Genomic DNA, 21,911 nt, shown 5'->3' with positions numbered 1-21,911 from the left:
TGAAAGGTTTCTACACCAGGAAGACAGAAGGAGAAAGTGGGGGGGAAAAAAAAAAGATAGAAAGGAAAATGTAGAAAAGGGGAGGGGGGAGTAGGAAACCCTCAATTCAGTTCAGTTCAGTCGCTCAGTCGTGTCTGACTCTTTGCGACCCCATGAATCGCAGCACGCCAGGCCTCCCTGTCCATCACCATCTCCTGGAGTTCACTCAGACTCACGTCCATAGAGTCAGTGACGCCATCCAGCCATCTCATCCTCTGTAGTCCCCGTTTCCTCCTGCCCCCAGTCCGTCCCAGCATCAGAGTCTTTTCCAATGAGTCAACTCTTCACATGAGATGGCCAAAGTATTGGAGTTTCAGCTTTAGCATCATTCCTTCCAAAGAACACCCAGATCAGAACATCTGATCTCCTTTAGAATGGACTGGTTGGGTCTCCTTGTAGTGCAAGGGACTCTCAAGAGTCTTCTCCAACACCACGGTTCAAAAGCATCCCTAGTCTTTCAAAATAGGATATATTGAGTATAATTTCATCCCTTCTTGAGTCCTTACTAGAAAAATTCATTGGTATATTATATTATACTGTGTTAATGTACTTGGGATTTCTTGGGGAGTGTTACAGAACCAAGTTTTTAATTCTTGGGTCTGTTCTAGTTACTTTGGTTCTCCTTTTCTATCATTTGTCAGTTTTCCTGAACATTTCCTGCCATAACCCTTCTTAAATAGATATTTCTAATATGCTATGGGCTAAGAATCCAAACAATTAATGCAGTAACAGTAGCAAACCAGAATAAGTATACATAGAGCCAGAGTTTTTAAAGCTCTTCCATAATTAATAACCTTGAGCTTTTCAAGGTATGAATTCACTGATTCTTATTTAGCTGCCCAGAAGTTCTTTTTATGTAATTCTCAAGTAGTTAAATTTTAGATAATTCAGGTTGCCTAAATAGATTATCTCTAGATAGGTGGGATGCAAATGTTATTTTGAGAAGGTATTCTAAAATTTCATTTGAATAAATTTTCACATTGGTTCAAAGGAAAATTTTCTTCCCTTTTCTACAAATACTTAAGATCTCTCAATTCTTGAGATGAATTTGAGATTAAACATTAGAGATACCAAGGGAATATTTCATGTAAAGATGGGCACAATAAAGGAAAGAAATGGTATGGACCTAACAGAAGCAGAAGATATTAAGAAGAGGTGGCAAGAATACAGAGAAGAATTATACAAAAAAGATCTTCAAGATCCAGATAACCACGATGGTGTGATCACTCACCTAGAGCCAGATATTCTGGAACGTGAAGTCAAGAGGGCCTTAGGAAGCATCACTAAGAACAAAGCTAGTGAGGTGATGGAATTCTAGTTGAGCTATTTCAAATCCTAAAAGATGATGCTGTGAAAGTGCTGCACTCAATATGCCAGCAAATTTGGAAACCTCAACAGTGGCCACAGGACTGGGAAAGGTCAGTTTTCATTCCAATCCCAAAGAAAGGCAATGCCAAAGAATGTTCAAACCACCACACAATTGCACTCATCTCACACACTAGCAAAGCAATGCTCAAAATTCTCCAAGCCAGGCTTCCACAGTATATGAACCATGAACTTCTAGATGTTCAAGCTGGATTTAGAAAAGGCAGAGGAACCAGAGATCAAATTCCCAACATTCGTTGAATCATTAAAAAGCAATAGAGTTCCAGAAAACTATCTACTTCTGCTTTACTGACAATGCCAAAGCCTTTGACTATGTGGTTCACAACAAACTGTTGAAAATTCTGAAAGAGATGGGAATACCAAACCACCTGATTTGCCTCCTGAGAAATCTGTATGCAGGTCAAGAAGCAACAGTTAGAACTGGACATGGAACAACAGACTGGTTCCAAATTGGGAAAGGAGTACATCAAGGCTGTATACTGTCACCCTGCGTATTTAACTTATATGCAGAGTATATCATGAGAAATGCCAGACTGGATGAAGCATAATCTGGAATCAAGATTGCCAAGAGAAATATCAATAACCTCCACTCTTATGGTAGAAAGCGAAGAAGAACTAAAGAGCCTCTTGATGAAAGTGAAAGAGGAGAGTGAAAAAGTTGGCTTAAAACTCAACATTCAGAAAACATCATGGCATCCGGTCCCATCACTTTGTGGCAAATAGATGGGGAAACAATGAGAGACTTTATTTTCTTGGGCTCCAAAATCACTGCAGATGGTGACTGCAGCCATGAAATTAAAAGATGCTTGCTCCTTGGAAGAAAAGCTATGACCAACCTAGACAGCATATTAAAAAGCAGAGGCATTAATTTCTTGATAAAGGTCCATCTAGTCAAGGCTATGGTTTTTCCAGTAGTCATGTATGGATCTGAGAGTTGGACCATAAAGAAAGCTAAGCACCAAAGAATTGATGCTTTTGAACTGTGGTGTTGGAGAAGACTCTCGAGTCTCATGACTGCAAGGAGATCCAACCAGTCCATTCTAAAGGAAATCGGTCCTGAACATTCATTGGAAGGACTAATGCTGAAGGTGAAACTCCAATACTTTGGCCACCTGATGTGAAGAACTGACTCATTTAAAAGACCCTGATGCTGGGAAAGATTGAAAGAGAGAGAAGGGAATGACAGAGGATGAGATGGCTGGATGGCATCACTGACTCGAGGGACATGAGTTTGAGTAAGCTCCAGGAGTTGGTGAGGGGCAGGGAAACCTGGCATGCTGCAGTCCATGGGGTTGAAAAGAGTCAGACACAACTGAGCGACTGAACATCCTCTGGTAAAGAGATCACTATGATAACATTTATTCATTAAATCATTTAGCAACATATACTGAGTGCTTACTATGTGACAGGCACTATTTTAAGCACTTGGGAGGGTAGCAGTGAATGAAATAAAGCCCTTGCTCTCAAGGAACTTACAATCTAGCTGGGGAAGGTAAACAAGTAAACCCTTATATAACTGTTTAAAAATGCTGTGAAGAAAAATGAATTCTGGTAAGGGGAGAGAGAATGATACAGACATATTATGTGAGTAGGATGAATAGAGACAATTCTGGTTCCATTTTTACTGTAAGTGGCTGACCTCCAATAAATTCTTTATAAGGGAAACAGTAGCAACCAATTTGTTTCAGGGAAGGAGACAAAGTAAGCTGGTGACTTCAGATATACTCATGCTTTCTCAGTTGCTGCTCAGGGGATCTGGCTGCTTTTTCCCTCTTAAATTTGTTCTTTATAAACAAAGATATGCTGTTCAACAAGAATTGGAAATGTTTATATCCTACTGCACTAAAAAAGGAGGTGAATGATCTACTTAAAATGTAGATGTGCCAGAGGTCAGTTATACAGCTGTCACCCTTTCAGGATGAGAAAACAGGTTCAGGGAGAGGAAGGGACTTGCTTAAATCACTCTGATTCAGTCTCTGACGTTTTGTATTTACACATTCTATTTGAAGAGTAAAGAAAGAAACACTCCAATAGTAGGATTAAAAAGTCTCTATTTCCTACCTGAAAAGGATGTGAAGATAAGAACCAAGGCCAGTTAAAATATGCCACCATGCATGAAACTGTGTGGTAACACCTATGACAGGTGGTACCTTCTTTCGAAAGTTCCTGTGTGAAGGGGAAGAAAATAAGCATTCAATTATTTTTCATATTTAACAATTAATGCTGATAGTATCAAAGCATTTTGAAACATTAGTCTCAAACATGGCAATTATTTCATTTCCTTTTGTCTGCTGTATTGTTTTCCAAAGTATATTTTGAGGAACAGTATTCCTAATAGACGTTCCATGAAGAAATGACTGTGGTCAAAATAAATGTAGGAAACAGTACATAGTCTGCTGCCCTTTTGGAGATTTGTAATGCATATTAACAGATTAACAGCTGTAAAAAGTCCTACCATAACTAAACAGTTTATCATCAGTTTTTTCAGGTAAACTACTCGTTCATGGAACCTTTCTTTCAGGTAATATTTATTAACACATTATGGACCAAGTGTTTCCTGCAAGGTCTCACTTCATAGTGAGTCTTTGAGGTGGCTGTTAAAAGCTGTGCTTTGCAGATTAGGAGCCTAAAATTCAGAGATTACTGAGTTGCCCAAGTACTCAGCTAGTGGGACAGCTGAGCCTCAAATTCTAGACCTTGTGATTAAGTGTGTATTATATTAATATTCTCATCTATCAGAGCAGAGAAATTGAGTGTGAAACACCAAATTGTTTTCCACAAGTTTTGCGAACATCTCAACATTTCTCGGAAACAAAGAGGACTCAGCTAGAGGATGATGACTTACTTTTGCACTGTAAAAGCGCCAACGAGAGTTCTGATGGATACTGCTGATTCAGAACCACTCCATTAGATCTTAGTTTTCTAAGCAAGATGTATTATTTGTGTGCATTTAAAGACATTTCAAACATGTGCAAAAATATGCAAAATAATAATGTACCCATTACCCAGCTTCAACAATTATAAATTATTTATTTTTAACAATTACAATTTATGGCCAATCTCATATCATCTAAGCTCTCACCTACTTCTCTTCTCCCATATTATTTATTTTGAAGCAAATCCCAGATAGTGTATCATTTTATCTCTAAATATCTCAGTATATATCTCTAATCCCTTAATCAGACATTCAATTACTAATCATATTTGATATTCAATTAGTGATCATAAAATCATACAGATTTTTTTAAACACAAGTCTGTTTCAATCAAGATCCAAAAAAAGTAATTACATTACTTTGGAGTTTGGTTGATATAGCTCTTACGTCTCTTTTATTTTATTTTTTCATTTCGTGGCTGCATCAGGTGGCATGTGGAATCTTACTTCCCAAACCAGGGATAGAAGCCTGTGCACCTACATTGAAAACAGAGAGTCTTAACACTGGACCACCAGGGAAGCCGCAAGTCTCTCTCTCTTTTTAAAAAAAGTTATTTATTTATGGCTGCACTGGGTCTTTGTTGCTGTGCTTGGGGGTTTTCTAGCTGCAGCAAGCAGGGGCTACTCTCTAGTGGTGGTGCACAGGCTTCTCATTGCCGTGGCTTCTCTTCTTGCAGAGCACAGGCTCCAGGGTGCGCAGGCGAGTGCTGGCTCAGTAGTTGTGGCGCACGGACTTACTAACCCCATGGCACACGGGATCTTATGTTTCCTACATTGGCAGGTGGATTCTTAACCACTGGACCACCAGGGAAGTCTCCAAGTCTCTTTTAATCTATACATTTCTCCTCCATTTCCCCCCTCCGCCTTCCTGCAATTTATTTACTTAAGAGGCTAGGCTATTCATTCTATAGATTTCCCAGTTTGAATTTTGCTGATTGCCTCTCTGTGGTGTTATTCAATATTACACAATACCATTAAATCAGCTAATTTTGAGTTGGAAGGAAACTAGTTTAACCTACTTAACATGTTCATTTTATGAAAATTGGGGCCCAGACAGAAGGTGTCTAAGGTGACAACTAGAGTCCAAGACCCATGATTCAAATTCCAGTAAATATTTATTCAATAAAGCAGATTAGACAGATTTCAAAGACCTAGACAGAGAAGCCTGGCAGGCTACAGTCCATGGGGTTGCAAAGGTCAGATATGACTAAAGCAACTGAGCACAGTCAATATTATTAATATTTGATTAACTGTACACTACTGTGATGTATGCACAAAAATCCCTATAGATGTTATGAAATATTTTTAAGTTCAAATTTTTAGGTAATTTAAACAAGTGTCCCCATAATTTAACTTTATTGTGCTATTAGTTGAATTTAGTTCAGTCGCTCAGTCATGTCCGACTCTACGACCCCATGGATGCAGCACGCCAGGCCTCCCTGTCCATTACCAACTCCAGGAGTCTACCCAAATTCATCTCCATCAAGTTGGTGATGCCATCCAACCATCTCATCCTCTGTCGACACCTTCTCCTCCTGCCTTCAATCTTTCCCGGTATCAGCGTCCTTTTCAATGAGTCAGCTCTTCGCATCAGGTGGCCAAAGTACTGGAGTTTCACCTTCAACATCAGTCCTTTCAATGAACACTCATGACTGATCTCCTTTAGGATGGACTGGTTTGATCTCCTTGCAGTCCAAGGGATGCTCAAGAGTCTTCTCCAACATCACAGTTCAAAAGCATCAATTCTTCGGCGCTTAGCTTTTTTTATAGTCCAACTCTCACATCCATACATGACTACTGGAAAAACCATAGCCTTGACTAGACGGACCTTTGTTGGCAAAGTAACGTCTCTACTTTTTAATATGCTGTCTAGGTTGGTCATAGCTTTTCTTCCAAGGAGCAAATGTCTTTTAATTTCAGGCTGCAGTCACCATCTGCAGTGATTTTGGAGCCCAAGAAAATAAAGTCAGCCACTATTTCCACTGTTTCCCCATCTATTTGCCACGAAGTGATGGGACCGGATGCCATGATCTTAGTTTTCTGAATGTTGAGCATTAAGCCAACTTTTTCAGTCTCCTCTTTCACTTTCATCAAGAGGCTCTTTAGTTCTTCACTTTCTGCCATAAGGGTGGTATCATCTGCATACCTGAGATTATTGATATTTCTCTCAGCAATCTTGATTCCAGCTTGTGCTTCTTCCAGCCCAGCGTTTCTCATGATGTACACTGCATATAAGTTAAATAAGCAGGATGACAATATACAGCCTTAACGTACTCCTTTTCCTATTTGGAACCAGTCTGTTGTTCCATGTCCAGTTCTAACTGTTGCTTCTTGACCTGCATACAGATTTCTCAAGAGGCAGATCAGGTGGTCTGGTATTCCCATCTCTTTCAGAATTTTCCACAGTTTATTGTGATCCACACAGACAAAGACTTTGACGTAATCAATAAAGCAGAAATAGATGTTTTTCTGGAATTCTCTTGCTTTTTCGATGATCCAGCGGATGTTGGCAATTTGATCTCTGGTTCCTCTGCCTTTTCTAAATCCAGCTTGAACAACTGGAAGTTCATGGTTCATATACTGTGGAAGCCTGGCTTGGAGAATTTTGAGCATTGCTTTGCTAGTGTGTGAGATGAGTGCAATTGTGTGGTAGTCTGAGCATTCTTTGGCACTGCCTTCTTTTGGGATTGGAATGAAAACTGACCTTTTCTAGTCCAGTGGCCACTGTTGAGTTTTCCAAATTTGCTGGCATACTGACTGCAGCACTTTCACAGCATCATTTTTCAGGATTTGAAATAGCTCAACTGGAATCCCATCACCTCCACTAGCTTTGTTCGTAGTGATGCTTTCTAAGGCCCACTTGATTTCACATTCCAGGATGTCTGGCTCTAGGTGAGTGATCACATCATTGTGATTATCTGGGTGGTGAAGATCTTTTTTCTATAGCTCTTCTCTGTATTCTTGTCACCTCTTCTTAATATCTTCTGCTTCTGTTTGGTCCATACCATTTCTGTACTTTATTGTGCCCATCTTTGCATGAAATGTTCCCTTGATATCTCTAATTTTCTTGAAGAGATCTCTAGTCTTTCCCATTCTGTTGTTTTCCTTTATTTCTTTGCACTGATCACTGAGGAAGGCTTTCTTGTCTCTCCTTGCTATTCTTTGGAACTCTGAATTCAAATGGGTGTATCTTTCCTTTTCTCCTTTGATTTTTGTTTCTCTTCTTTTCACAGCTATTTGTAAGGCCTTCTCAGACAGCCATTTTGATTTTTTGCATTTCTTTTTCTTAGGGATGGTGTTGATCCCTGTCTCCTGTACAATGTCACAAACCTCCGTCCATAGTTCATCAGGTACTCTGTCTCTATCAGAGCTAGTGTCTTAAATCTATTTCTCACTTACACTGTATAATGGTAAGGATTTGATTTAGGTCATACCTGCATGGTCTAGTGGTTTTTCCCTACTTTCTTCAATTTACGTCTGAATTTGGCAATAAGGAGTTCATGATCTGAGCCACAGTCAGCTCCCGGTCTTGTTCTTGTTGACTGTATAGAGCTTCTCCATCTTCGGCTGCAAAGAATATAATTGGTCTGATTTCAGTGTTGACCATCTGGTGATGTCCATGTGTAGAGTCTTCTCTTGTGTTGTTAGAAGAGGGTGTTTGCTATGACCAGTGTGTTCTCTTGGCAAAACTCTATTAGCCTTTGCCCTGCTTCATTCTGCTATACATATCTTTTTAATTTCAGTGATGGGAAAAATTCACTTCAGTGCACTAATAATTCTATATGTCTATGAAATGCTCTGCTTAACAAATTCCAAAAATATTTTTCAAAGATTGAAAATATATCTTACCTCAGTGAATCACAAAAGATGTTATCTATGTTCCAGAATAAAAATCCTAATAAAAATACACCCAAGGATGTGTAACCCAGCCCTCTAAGCCATGGATAAACCCTGTGTGGAGGAAAAAAAAGAGCAAAATGAAATTTTGTCAAGTCATGTCATGAGAGGGAAATGTTTTCATAAGTATTAAAAGCAAACCTAACTATTAAATTCTCTAATACATCTGCCCATTACATTTAGCCATTAAAAGTTACTGAGGAAGAAAAGTGCCACTAAGAGTTTGCTAAATGTATCAAGAAGGTAATCTGAAAGCACTCAATAACTTTATTAGTTCTTTGGAAGAGGTAGAAGGCTGGTGGGATAGAAAAAACACTAATGGAGTCACCAGTTCTGTGTCAGGCACTACAGTATATTAGATACACACGATATATATAAATAAACACACATATATGAATATAATTTTCAAATAAACACACACATATGAATACAATCTTCCAATAAACACTTCTTTAACTTTGCTGATGAGGAAACTGAAGTTTGGTGAGTTACCCAAAACAACAGGTATAGCTAATGTAGTTTTTTTTTATAGCTTTACCCTTTACCTCCAAAAACTTATATATTTTTTAGAATGCTATATAAATGGAATAATACAGTATATTTTCTTTGTTATATGGCTTCTTTCGGTTGGCATAATTATTTTGAAATTCATCCATGCTGTTGTATATCAATACTCATTTCCTCTTACTGTTGAGTAGTACTCCACTATATGGATACACCATGGTTTAATCTGTTCAAATGTTGTTGGATACTTCTGTTGTATTCCAGGTTTTTTTGCTCTAACAAATAAAAGAAGCTATGAACATTCATAAGTAAGTCTTTGTATGGATATATGCTTTCATTTCCCTTGGGTAAAAAGATAGGAGAATAGTTAAATTGTCTGGCAGGTAAATGTTACTTTTTAAGACAGTTAAACTGTTTAATCAGCACTAAGGGGTTGTATCATTTTACATTCCCATCAGCAGGGTAGAAGAGTTTTTTGTTCTACAATCTCACCAACACTTGCTATGATATAAGTCTTTTTCATTTTAGTTGCCCTATAGGTACATAGAGGTATCTCACTGTGGCTTTAATTTTTATTTCTCAATGATAAATGTTATTGAGCATCATTTCTTGTACTTATTTGCCATTCCTATATCTTCTTTGATAGTTTGTTTTGAACCTTTGCCCATTAAAAAAAATTGTTACTTATTATTAAGTTTCAAGAGCTCTTTATACTTATCTAAATATAAGTCCTTTGTTGGATATATATTTTGCAAACATTTTCTCCAAGTTTGTGAGTTGCCTTTCACGTCCTTTTTTTTTTTAATTGAAATACAGCTGATGTACAATGTTCTGTTAGTTTCTGGTGTATGACAAAGTGATTCAGTTACATACATATATTCTTTTCAATTACAGTTTATTACAGGATATTGAATATAGTTCCCTGTGCTATACAGTAGGACTTGTAATTCATTCTGTATATAATGGCTTGCATTTGCTAACCCCAAACTCTCAATCCATTCCCCACCCTAATCTTGCCTTTGGCAACCACAAGTCTGTTCTCTCCATCTGTGAGTCTGTTTCTGTTCTGAAGATAAGCCTCTCTGCTGTTCTTTTTAAAAATTGTTTTGGCCCTTTTAGATCCTTTGCAGTCCCATGTAAATTTCAGAAACTGTTTCCCAATTTTTACCAAAAAGCCTGCAGAGATTTTGTTGTGACTGCCTTGAACCTGATCAATTTGGAGAGAACTGACATCTTAATAACATTGAAGTTTTCTAATCTATGAAAATGAAACATCTATTTACTTAGGTCTTCTTTAATTTGGCTTAGCAAAAACTTATTCGCCACAGTTTCCAATATATACAGCTTGCATATATTTGCTAAATTTAATCCTTAAATATTTGATGTTTTTTGATGCTACTGTAAATTATACTTTCAAAAATTTCACTTAACAATTTCACTTACTATGCACTTGTTTGGTGCTAGCACACAGAAATATGATTTTTGAATACGGACTTGAACCTCATGATCTTGCTGAATTCCACTTATTGCTTCTAGTGATTTTGTGGTACACATCTTGTGGTATTTTCTGTATGTGATCGTGTCATCTGTAAACACTACATTGGATAGGATTTCCACCAATACAGTGTTGAATAGAAGTGGTGACGATGTATATCCTTGTTTTAGTCTTGATTTTAAAGGTAACTTTTAAAAACATTTTATGGAAATGTGGTAGATGCTGTAGTTTAAAGGTTAAGAAACTTCCCTTCTATTGAGTTTGTAAAGGGTTTTGTTTTGTTTTGGGTCATAAATAGCTGAATTTTATGGAATGCTTTATCTGAATGTACTGCTATCATCATGTAGTTTTTCTCCTTTATTTTTTAATATGGTAAATGATGAGAATAGATTTTCTGAAATATTTTGTTAACTATTTGTGCTTAGTTGCTCAGTCGTGTCCCAATCTTTGTGAGCCCATGGACTGGGATCGCTTCTGACCATGTGATTCTCCAGGCAAGAATACTGGAATGGATTGCCATGCCCTCCTCCAGGGTTTGCATATAAACAAATGAATTGTGTTATTAACTTAAAACTCATCAGGGACGTCCCTGGTGGTCCAGTGGTTAAGAATCTGCCTGCCATGCAGGAGACACGGATGTCATTCCTGGTCCAGGAGGATTCCACATGCTGTGGAGCAACTAAGCCCACACACTGCAACTAGAGAAAGTCTGTGTACAGCAACAAAGACCCAGCGCGGCCAAAAAAAAAAAAAATCATCAGAAAAACACAAATCTGCTTGTGCATGGAAGGGACATTATTGCCATAGTTTGATGAAGATTCTTGGAAAAGATGAGTTTAAAAGAGTCATAGTATGCCTTCAGCTTTTCAGAGTTTATCACTTTCCCATTTGAGGGAGGCAAGAATGAGTCCCAGAAAGCACAAAGTAAAGGCATTTGGCAGAACTGCAGGATGGGCCAGGTGCTGAGATATGACAAGGAAGTGATCACTAGGGGTGAGATACTCTCTATTTTCTGCTTCTAAGCTTACTTACCAGGGCCAATCTTCAGCTCTCAGAAGTAATTCAAAGCAAAATTCTTCTGTGGGGTGAAATGAATGTCTCTGGTTATCCAGGTAGCAGGGCACGTAAGAGAGAGCAAGAACTTCATCAGCACATGGTCCAGGCAAGCTAAGTACAGGTAAGATTCTGGGGACAGACTACTTGTATATTATCAGGTCAAGAGTGTGTAACACAGAAGACCCTCAACATATCTGTATCAGGAGTCACACTGCTTCAATCTAGACTGGTTGCCTGTCCAGTGGACAGCCATTCTCTGAAAAATCCCTTCCCTTTGCCTTCACTTTGGAAATTGCCTTCACCTCTTTGTGTTGGATTTTCTATGTCTCGTTTCCTATATCTACCTCCTTTTTGGTTTTCTCATTTTGGTCAAACACAACCTTCCACAGGTTTCTGAGCACTAGTTTATGGTATATAAGTATTTTTCTTTTTTTTGAGAACTTAAAGGTACGAAAATGTATTCTGTCACCATATTTTATCAATAGTTCGGCTAGGTATTATCCTGTAACTGGCTTCCAGTTTTCCTTTGGCAAGTCCAAAACCATTCTGATCCCTGATCCTTTGTATGCAGTGTATCTACCTTCTGACTCTAAGCTTGTAGAACTGTCCTTGTCTAGAATTTTGAAACTTGCATGGGTCTATTTCTACCCACTGTGCTAAGTACGCAGTAGGTTCTTTTAATCTATTAACTCTTATTTTTCAATTACAGGATATTTTCTTAAATTGTTTTGGTAATAGTTTCCTCCCTTCCCTTTCCTCTACACAGTACTGGTAGAGGAAATATGCATTTTTATATGCTGGTCCTGAAATCAGAACCCCTACTGAGTTCCTTCTATTCTCCATTTCCTTCCCACCATTCTGATGGAACCCAGGGACCATGGACTTGAGGAAACACTTGCTATTTGTCCACAGCAGTGGTGGTGAGTGGGTCCAAGGGTCCTGAGGCCAAGAGGCCCCATGCTGTCCTGTTCACTCTGGACCATAACATGAGCTCAGAGCCTCTCCTGTGGTGGATGCTTGCTGGTGAATGGGTATAGGGGCTCCTGGACCATAAAACAATCACAATGTGTGTTCTGGAGAAAGAATTCCAATGTCTTCATTAACTGTATCTTTCAAAATATTCATTTCAGCTTTTTACTATATTTTTAATGTCCATTTTTGGGGGATTCTCTGAATGTTCTTTTTTATAGCATTGTACTCTTGATTCATAGATATACTATATTCCTAAGAATATTAATTAATTATAATATTTGTTGTCATTTTGTTGTTTTTAAAGTTTCTTCCGTTTCTTTAAAGCTGATTTTTTTCTCCCTTATTTGTTATGGCCTCTTTCATATTGAATGTATTCATCATACATCTGGCACTGTCTCCTCATTCTTAAGAGTAAGAAACTAAAAAGGTGGTCCCAAGCAAGTATTCAGTTGCTAACCTTTACTGTAGGGCTATTTTCCCTAGTTAGTAACCTTTGCTGTAGGGCTATTTTCCTGGGTCAATTGTTAGGGAACCCTCAACACCAATACCAATAAGGCCTTTTAGGCTACTCATATATTCAATAAGAAGATTCTTTCAGTATTCTGTCTAGACGTTTTTGCATTCAGCATTCATAAAGCACAAGGTCACCTAACTTACCTGATTTCAATATGGTATTTGTATGCTCAACTGTGCCTGGCAAAACCCAATGTAGACACACTGTTCACCCTTTTCCAGAGATATTTTAGACTCCTCCTCCATCTCCTTCACCAAACTGTCTGTTGCTAAGGCTTGATACTTAAGAAAATTCTCTGATGTAAACTGGTGGTTCCTGGCTTAGAATTTGGCTCTTGGGTTAGTTATGCCAATTAGCAGTAATCCATTTACTTTCTAGCTTCTAAAATTTTATTGAGTCTTCAACTTGTGGGTTTATACTTTATAAATAAATTCTTTTGTTATAGTTTTAGTAGTGTCTCAGAAAGGAACAAAATTAGATATCTAGTGATCTTCAATACAGTAGTGCTTTTTTTTTTCCCATTAATTTCTTTTATCAGTATCATTCTTCATTTCTGTTTGGGTTTATTCTATAAATATATTTTCTAATTACTCAAATACTTAGCTCATTATTCTTCAGACTCTCTGTTTCTAATGTAAATATTTAATGTAAACATGTCCCTCTAAGAACCACTTTAGCTACATCCTATTTTGGTTTATAGTATTTTCATTTTGCTTACATCCTAAGTATTTCAATATTTTTATTATGATTTTTTTTACTCATATTTACAAGTGTACTTATAAGTTTCCAAATATATGTGCTATTTTGACTAATTCTGTTTTATTTTAACTAATTGTCAGAGAACGTGTTATGCATGACACCAATTCTTTATAATCTGTTGAACTTTGCTTTAATGCTAGTATTGGTAGATTTAATAATTACTCCATGAAGGAAAAGATCATGCATTCTTTACTTGTTGAGTATATAAAATCATTTTGTAATGTTACTCAAATTTTGCCTATTCATATTTTTTGGTTTAAGTACTGGGCTAAAATATCTCATCATGGTAGAATGGTTACCTATTTCTCCTTTGTAATCCTGCCAATTTTTGTTTAAAAATTTCCACACAAGTTTAGAGTTGCCACTTTTTAGAATGTGGTAAATAGAACCTTTTAATAACAATGTAATGAACACACCTGTTGTGAATAATGCCTTGAACTTCTTTGTTGTTCAAACAACTAGTCCAGGCTTCTTTTAGTCAATATTGGTATGGTATGTATTTTTTATATCCTTTTCTTTCAAAAGTACTATGTATTGATGTTTTAACCACATTTCTTATGAATAGCAGATATCTGGATTTTTCCCTGTTTTGGAGTCTTGGTCTTTTAATTGTTTACCTCTGTCCATTTATATTTACTGGGATTACTGATATATTTTAAATTATTTCTACCCCTTAATTTTCTGCTTTGTATTTTTCCTCACTTTTCTCTGCTTCCCTTTTCCCCCTTCTCATTTTCTTTGGATTCAGTTTTTATAATCCCACTTACTCCTTCATCTTTTTGTAACTGAAATTATGAAATCAATTACTGTTTTTAGTAGTTACCAAAAAAGGACATGTAAAATCCAAAATTAATCACTGGCTGTATCGTATCCTCAAATAAAGACCTTGGGAACTATGTAACTAAAAGTATTCTCCTGTATCTCACATGTTATTCTATCATCATTTTAATTCCTTTTAAAAAAATCTCTCAAACTAGGTATCACTAAAAGTCACAATATTTTGTTTAGATAGTCCCATAAATTTTTCACTTTTTCTTCTTTACTGTTCTTTCTTGTATCTCAGCTCTTCCTTCTAAAAAACATCTTTAAGAAGGATACTAGTAAAATTTCTTCTTTTCTATCTATCTCAAAATGTTTTTATATTACCTTGGTTCTTGAAAGATATCTGGATATACAATTCTAACTTGATGGTTAATTTCTCTCAACTCTTTGAAGATAATAAGTCTACCATGTGTATTGCTGTTCGTAAGTCTACTGTAGACTATATGTTATTCCTTTACTGGTAATGTTTTCTATGTCTGGATTTTTTTAGGATCTTTGTCATTGCATTTCAGTATTTTTACTATGCTTTTTAAAAACAGGTATCAATCAGGGTTCAACTTCAGATAATACCTCTATCTAAAGCAGAAAATAAATTGTTTCAATTCCAAAAGAAATACTGAATAGATTTAGACACTTCAGAAATGACTTTTGAACACTACTACAGGATTATTTTGCCAAAGGAATTTTTTTTTTCTTTTTCATATTTACAAACCTGGAGAATTGGAAAGCCTCTGGACCAACCAACTGTTTCATCCAGCATCACACCATCTTAGCTATAAATCACAGCTCAGGAAGTTGCTATCACACATTTGCTCCAGAGCTACAATGCACACCCTAGATTCATATAAGTAAATGGATTCCTTACATACTACCATGTCTCCTCCCCATTTAACTTGGTTCTGAATTCAAGTCTCATGTGAATACATGTGATTGGCAAAATCTAAATGTACTTGAAAACTTACCTACAAAGGAAATATGAAAAATATACATTTTAGCTTTTTAGCATCTACATTACAGGAAAGCTCACTTGATGGAGGCTGAAACAATATTGAACTAACTAATCTATTATACCTGCTTTACCTGATAAAGACTTTCTTTCATTTATCTTGCTTGGGAATTATTGTTTTTGAAGCTGAGGAGTTATCTTTTAAGGATACTAGAAAATGCTCACCTATTATCTCTTTGAATATCTCTTCCTTCTCCATTTTTTCTATTCTCTCCCTTTGGAACTGCAGTTAGACATGTTATTTCTCTGTGATGCTTTCTGGCTTATTTCTTTAGATATGTCTTTCCACTTAATTAGTTCTCTCTTCAAATGTCTATTTTTAACTTATCCATTGAGTTTATTTCAATAATTTTTTGGGTTTTTTGAAATTAATTTTTATTGAAGTATATTTGCTATACAATATTGTGTTAAGTTTCTACTGTACCGCAAAGTGAATCAGCTATATACATACATATGTCCCCTCTTTTTCGGATTTCTCTCCCATTTACGTCACCTCAGAGCACTGAGTAGTTTCCTGAGCCATACAGTAGGTTCTCATTAGTTGTCTATTTTATACAATAGTGTATATATGTCAATAGTATATATATGGTCAATCTTTATCTTCCAATTCATCCCACCCCATCCTTCCCCTCTTTGTGTCTATATGTTTGCTCTCTAGGTCTGTGACTCTTTCTGTTTTGCAATAAGATCAGGTATACCATTTAAATGCTGCTGTGGTAAGTTACATGTGTTTTCTTTCTGCCTCAGACACTTAAGAGTTGAACTGAAGAAGCTACCAAGCCAGAAATACCACTAGGCACAATAAAAAAACAGACTGCTGTCTCTCCAAAGAAACAAGAAAAAGGCAATCTAGCAAGATAGAAAGCTTACAATAATCACTATTCTATAGCCAAACACCACAGAAAAAACAATAGCCTCACCCTCCATTCATCCTCAAAGCCTGAATGGGAAGCCTAGACTTCATTTCTAATCAGGCCCAAAGAAGGTACCCCAATCTGCTGCTAAGTCACTTCAGTCGTGTCCGACTCTGTGCAACCCCATAGATGGCAGCCCACCAGGCTCCCCGTCCCTGGGATTCTCCAGGCAAGAACACTGGAGTGACTTGCCACTGCCTTCTCCAAGGCATGAAAGTGAAAAGTGAAAATGAAGTTGCTCAGTCGTGTCCGACTCTTAGCGACCCCATGGACTGCAGCCTTCCAGGCTCCTCCATCCATGGGATTTTCCAGGCAGGAGTGCTGGAGTGGGGTGCCATTGCCTTCTCTGACCCCAATCTCCTGCTATACTAATACCCCAATCTCCTGCTATACTAATATCAAGCAGTGAGGGGCTGGAACTTTCCCCACTCAGAAGTAACAAGCTCTCCATTTCCTGCAGTGTCAGTGGAGACCATGTGGGGAGCCTGGACTTCCATCGTCATGTGGTAATAATCAGGTGCTTTCTCTCCTCATTGTGGTGATATCAGAGTAGATCTACTGGGGTGTCAGAATTTCTGCCAATGGCCAGAGGTAACAAGGTCGTATCAACAACCTCAGATATGCAAATGATACCACCCTTACCGCAGAAAGCGAAGAGCAACTTAAGAGCCTCTTGATGAAGGTAAAAGAGGAGTATGAAAGAGCTGGCTTAAAACTCAACATTCAAAAGACTAAGAACATGACATCTGGTCCCATCACTTCATGGTAAACAGATGGGGAAAACATGGAAACTGTGGCAGATTTTATTTTCTTGGGCTCAAAAGTCACTGTGGATGGTGAATGCAGACATGAAATTAAAAGACGCTAGCTCTTTGGAAGAAAAGCTATGACCAACCTAGACAGCATATTAAAAAGCAGAGAAATCACTTTGCTGACAAAGGTCTGTCTAGTCAAAGCTACTGTTTTTCCAGTAGTCATGTATGAATGTGAGAACTGGACCATAGAGAAAGCTGAGCACCCAAGAATTGATGCTTTTGAACAGTGTGTTGGAGAAGACTCTTGAGAGTCCCTTGGACAGCAAGGAGATCAAACCAGTCAATCCTAAAGGAAATAAACATTCACTGGAAAGACTGATGCTGAAGCTAAAATACTTTGGCCACCTGATGCAAAGAGCTGACTTATTGGAAAAGATCCTTATGCTAGGAAAGACTGAGGGCAGGAGGAGAAGAGGGCAACAGAGAATGAGATGGTATGGATGGAATCACGAATCAATGGACATGAGTTTGAGCAAACTTGGTGAGATAATGAAGGACAGGGAAGCCTGGTGTGCTGCAGTCCATGGGGTTGCAAAGAGTTGGACATGACTTAGTGGCTTAAAAACAACAATTAAATCACGTCAGTAGTCAGAAATTTGTATGCAAATGTGACACTGCTAGAATGTTTACCACACATTAAGATAAATAATTGCAGTCTTACAGATTCTCACAGTGAATAGAAAAAGAAGAGACACTCTCCAAGTGATATATGAGGCAATTATAGTTTACTGTAAGATACTGAATATAGTTTCCTGTGCTATAAAGTAGGACCTTGCTATATATCTATTTTATATATAGTAGTTTATATCTGCTAATCCCAAACTTCTAATTTATCCCTCTGCCCGCCTTGTTTGGCAACCATAAATTTGCTTTTTATGTTAGTGAGTCTGTTTCTGTTTTGTAAATAAGTCCTTTTTTATTTATGTCCTATTTTAGACTCCATATATAAGTAATACCATATATTTGTCTTTCTCTTCCTGACTTACTTCACTCTGTGTGATAATCTCTAAGTCTACACATGTTATGGCAAGTGACATTATTTCATTTCTTATATACTTGTTTAATATTCCTCTCTCTTTGTATATACATATATATATATACAGTGGAATATTATATATCTGTGTGAATATATATATCTCACACCTTTATCCATTCATTTGTTGATGGACATTCAGGTAGCTTTCATGCCTTGGCTATTGTAAATAGTGTTGCCATGAAAATCAAGGGGCATGTAGCTTTTGGAATTAAGAGTCTTCTCTAGATATATGCCCAGACATGGGCTTGCTGGATCCTATGGTAACTCAATTTTTGGTTTTTTAAGGAACCTCCATACTGTTTTCCATAGTGGCTGTACCAATTTACATTCCTACCAACAGTGTGAGAGGGTTCTTTTTTTAGAGTTCTCTTTTCTCCAAATCTTCTCTAGAATTTATTCCTTCTAGACTTTCTAATGATGGCCATTCTGTCAGATGTGAGGTGATATACCTCATTGTAGTTTTAATCTGTGCTTCTCTAACAATTAGCAATATTTACCATCTTTTCATATTTTACTGGCCATGTGGATGTCTTCTTTAGAGAAATACCTATTTAGGTCCTCTGCTCATGTTCTGAATGGGTTGTTTGTTTTTTGTTATTTAGATGTATAAGCTGCTTGTAGATTTTTGAAATTAAGGCTGTTGGTTGCATTGTTTGCAAATATTTTCTCCTAGTCCACAGGTTGTATTTTCACTTTGTTTATGGTTTCCTTTGCTGTTCAAAAGCTTATATGTTTGATTAAGTCCCATTTATTTATCTTTATTTGTATTGACCTGAAAGACTGACCTAAGAAAATACTGGCATGATTTATGTCAGAGAATGTTTTCCCTATCTTGTTTTCTAGGTGTTTCATGGTGTCATGTCTTATAAAGTCATGTCTATAATCCATTTGAGTTTATTTTTGGGTACGGGGTGAGGAGTATTCTAACTTCACTGATATATATGTGGGTGTCTAGCTTTCCTAGCATCACTTGCCAAAGGGACTATCTTTTCTCCATTGTGTATTCTTGCCTCATTTCTCAAACATTAATTGATCATAGGTGTATGGGCTTATTTCTCAGCTCTCTCTTCTGTTCTACTGATCCATAGGTCTGTTCTGAGCCAACATCATGCTGCTGTGATTACTGTACCTTTGAGGCATTGTCTAAAGTCTAAAAGGGCTATGCCTCCAGCTCTGTTTCCTCAGAACTGCTCTAGCAATTCTGGGTCTTTTATCTTTCCACATAAATTTCAGGATTATTTGTTCTAGTTCTGTGGAAATTATCATGGGTAGTTTGATAGGAATCACATTAAATTTGTAGATTGCTTTGGGTAATAGGGTCATTTTAACAATATTAATTCTTCCAAACTGAGATAATGAGATGTAATTCCCTTTCTTTGAATCATCTTTAGTTCCCTTTAACTACATTTTATAGTTCTCAGCATATAAAGTCTCTGACCCTCTTCATCAGGTTTATTCCTAAGCATTTTGATTTTTCAACGTGCTTTTAAAAGAGACTGCTATTTTACTTTCCCTTTCTAATAATTCATTGTTAACGTAAGGAAATGCAACACATTTATGTATGTTAGTCTTGTAGTCTGCTACTATATCTTGCTTAATTTGCTTATCAGTTTGAGTAGATTTTGTGTGAAGTCTTTAGCTTTTCTATTTATAATATCAATGCTGAATCTTCATTGGAAAGACTGATGCTGAAGCTGAAGCTCTAATACTTTGGCCACCTGATGCAAAGAGCCAACTCATCGGAAAAGACAGAAGGCAAAAGGGGACGACAGAGGATGAGATGGTTGACTGGCATGACCAACTCAATGGACATGAGTTTGAGCAAGCTCCGGGAGATGGTGAAGGACAGGGAAGCCTGGCAAGATGCAGTCCATGGGGTTACAAGGAGTCAGACACGACTGAGCAACTGAACAACAATATATAATATTAATCATCTGCATATAATAACAGTTTAACCTCTTCTGTTCCAACTTGGATACCTTTATTTCCTTTTTCCCATCTGATTGCCGTGTTGAGGACTTCCAATATAATGTTGAATAGAAGTGGTACGAACGGGCATCCTTCTCTTGTTCCAGATTTTAACAGGAAAGCTTTCAGCTTTTCACCACTGAGTATTATATTGGCTGTACATCTGTCATAAATAACTTTTATTCTGTTCAGGTATGTTTCCTCTATACCCACTTTAGTGAGAAATTTTATCATGAATGGATGTTGAATTTTATCAAATGCTTCTTCTGCATCTATTGAGATGATTTCTGTCTTTTGATGTGGTGTATCACATTGAGTGATCTACCACACTGATTGATCTATCACATTGATTGATCTACTACTGTGGGCAGGAATCCCTCAGAAGAAATGGAGTAGCCATCATGGTCAACAAAAGAGTCCAGAATGCAGTACTTGGATGCAATCTCAAAAACGACAGAATGATCTCTGTTCATTTCCAAGGCAAACCATTCAATAACACAGTAATCCAAGTCTATGCCCCAACCAGTAATGCTGAAGAAGCTCAAGCTGAATGGTTCTATGAAGACCTACAAGACCTTTTAGAACTAACACCCAAAAAAGATGTCCTTTTCATTATAGGGGACTGGAATGCAAAAGTAGGAAGTCAAGAAACACCTGGAGTAACAGGCAAATTTGGCCTTGGAATACGGAATGAAGCAGGGCAAAGACTAATAGAGTTTTGCCAAGAAAATGCATTGGTCATAACAAACACCCTCTTCCAACAACACAAGAGAAGACTCTATACATGGACGTCACCAGATGGTCAACATCAAAATCAGATTGATTATATTCTTTGCAGCCAAAGATGGAGAAGCTCTATACAGTCAGCAAAAACAAGACCGCGAGCTGACTGTGGCTCAGACCATGAACTCCTTATTGCCAAATTCAGACTGAAATTGAAGAAAGTATGGAAAACCACTAGACCATTCAGGTATGACCTAAATCAAATCCCTTATGATTATACAGTGGAAGTGAGAAATAGATTTAAGGGCCTAGATCTGATAGATAGAATGCCTGATGAACTATGGAATGAGGTTTGTGACATTGTACAGGAGACAGGGATGAAGACCATCCCCATGGAAAAGAAATGCAAAAGCGCAAAATGGCTGTCTGGGGAGGCCTTACAAATAGCTGTGAAAAGAAGAGAAGTGAAAAGCAAAGGAGAAAGGAAAAGATATAAATATCTGAATGCAGAGTTCCAAAGAATAGCAAGAAGAGATAAGAAAGCCTTCTTCAGCGATCAATGCAAAGAAATAGAGGAAAACAACAGAATGGGAAAGACTAGAGATCTCTTCAAGAAAATCAGAGATACCAAAGGAACATTTCATGCAAAGATGGGCTCGATAAAGGACAGAAATGGTATGGACCTAACAGAAGCAGAAGATATCAAGAAGAGATGGCAAGAATACACAGAAGAACTGTACAAAAAAGATCTTCATGACCCAGATAATCACAATGGTGTGATCACTGACCCAGAGCCAGACATCCTGGAATGTGAAGTCAAGTGGGCCTTAGAAAGCATCACTACGAACAAAGCTAGTGGAGGTGATCGAATTCCAGTTGAGCTATTTCAAATCCTGAAAGATGATGCTGTGAAAATGCTGCACTCAATATGCCAGCAAATTTGGAAAACTCAGCAGTGGCCACAGGACTGGAAAAGGTCAGTTTTCATTCCAATCCCAAAGAAAGGCAATGCCAAAGAATGCTCAGACTACCACACAATTGTACTCATCTCACACGCTAGTAAAGTAATGC

General features: G+C 37.4%; 1 protein-coding gene across 4 annotated transcripts in view; it reads right to left on the bottom strand.

The window, feature by feature from the left end:
* ACER3 (alkaline ceramidase 3) overlaps positions 1-21,911 on the bottom strand; it is a 157,692-nt gene that overhangs the window by 8,524 nt on the left and 127,257 nt on the right. For all 4 annotated transcript variants that reach the window (XM_005216317.5, XM_024975532.2, NM_001102285.1 and 1 more), the window contains 2 exon segments: positions 8,209-8,310; positions 3,487-3,591 (listed from right to left, as the gene is read on the bottom strand). In XM_005216317.5, the coding sequence (XP_005216374.1) occupies positions 3,487-3,591; positions 8,209-8,310 (207 nt within the window).

The sequence above is a fragment of the Bos taurus genome, chromosome 15 (assembly GCF_002263795.3).
Source record: "Bos taurus isolate L1 Dominette 01449 registration number 42190680 breed Hereford chromosome 15, ARS-UCD2.0, whole genome shotgun sequence".
Classification (NCBI taxonomy): Eukaryota; Metazoa; Chordata; class Mammalia; order Artiodactyla; family Bovidae; genus Bos; species Bos taurus.
Note: the sequence above shows the minus strand (reverse complement) of the source record. Positions and strands in the feature narration are given on the sequence as shown.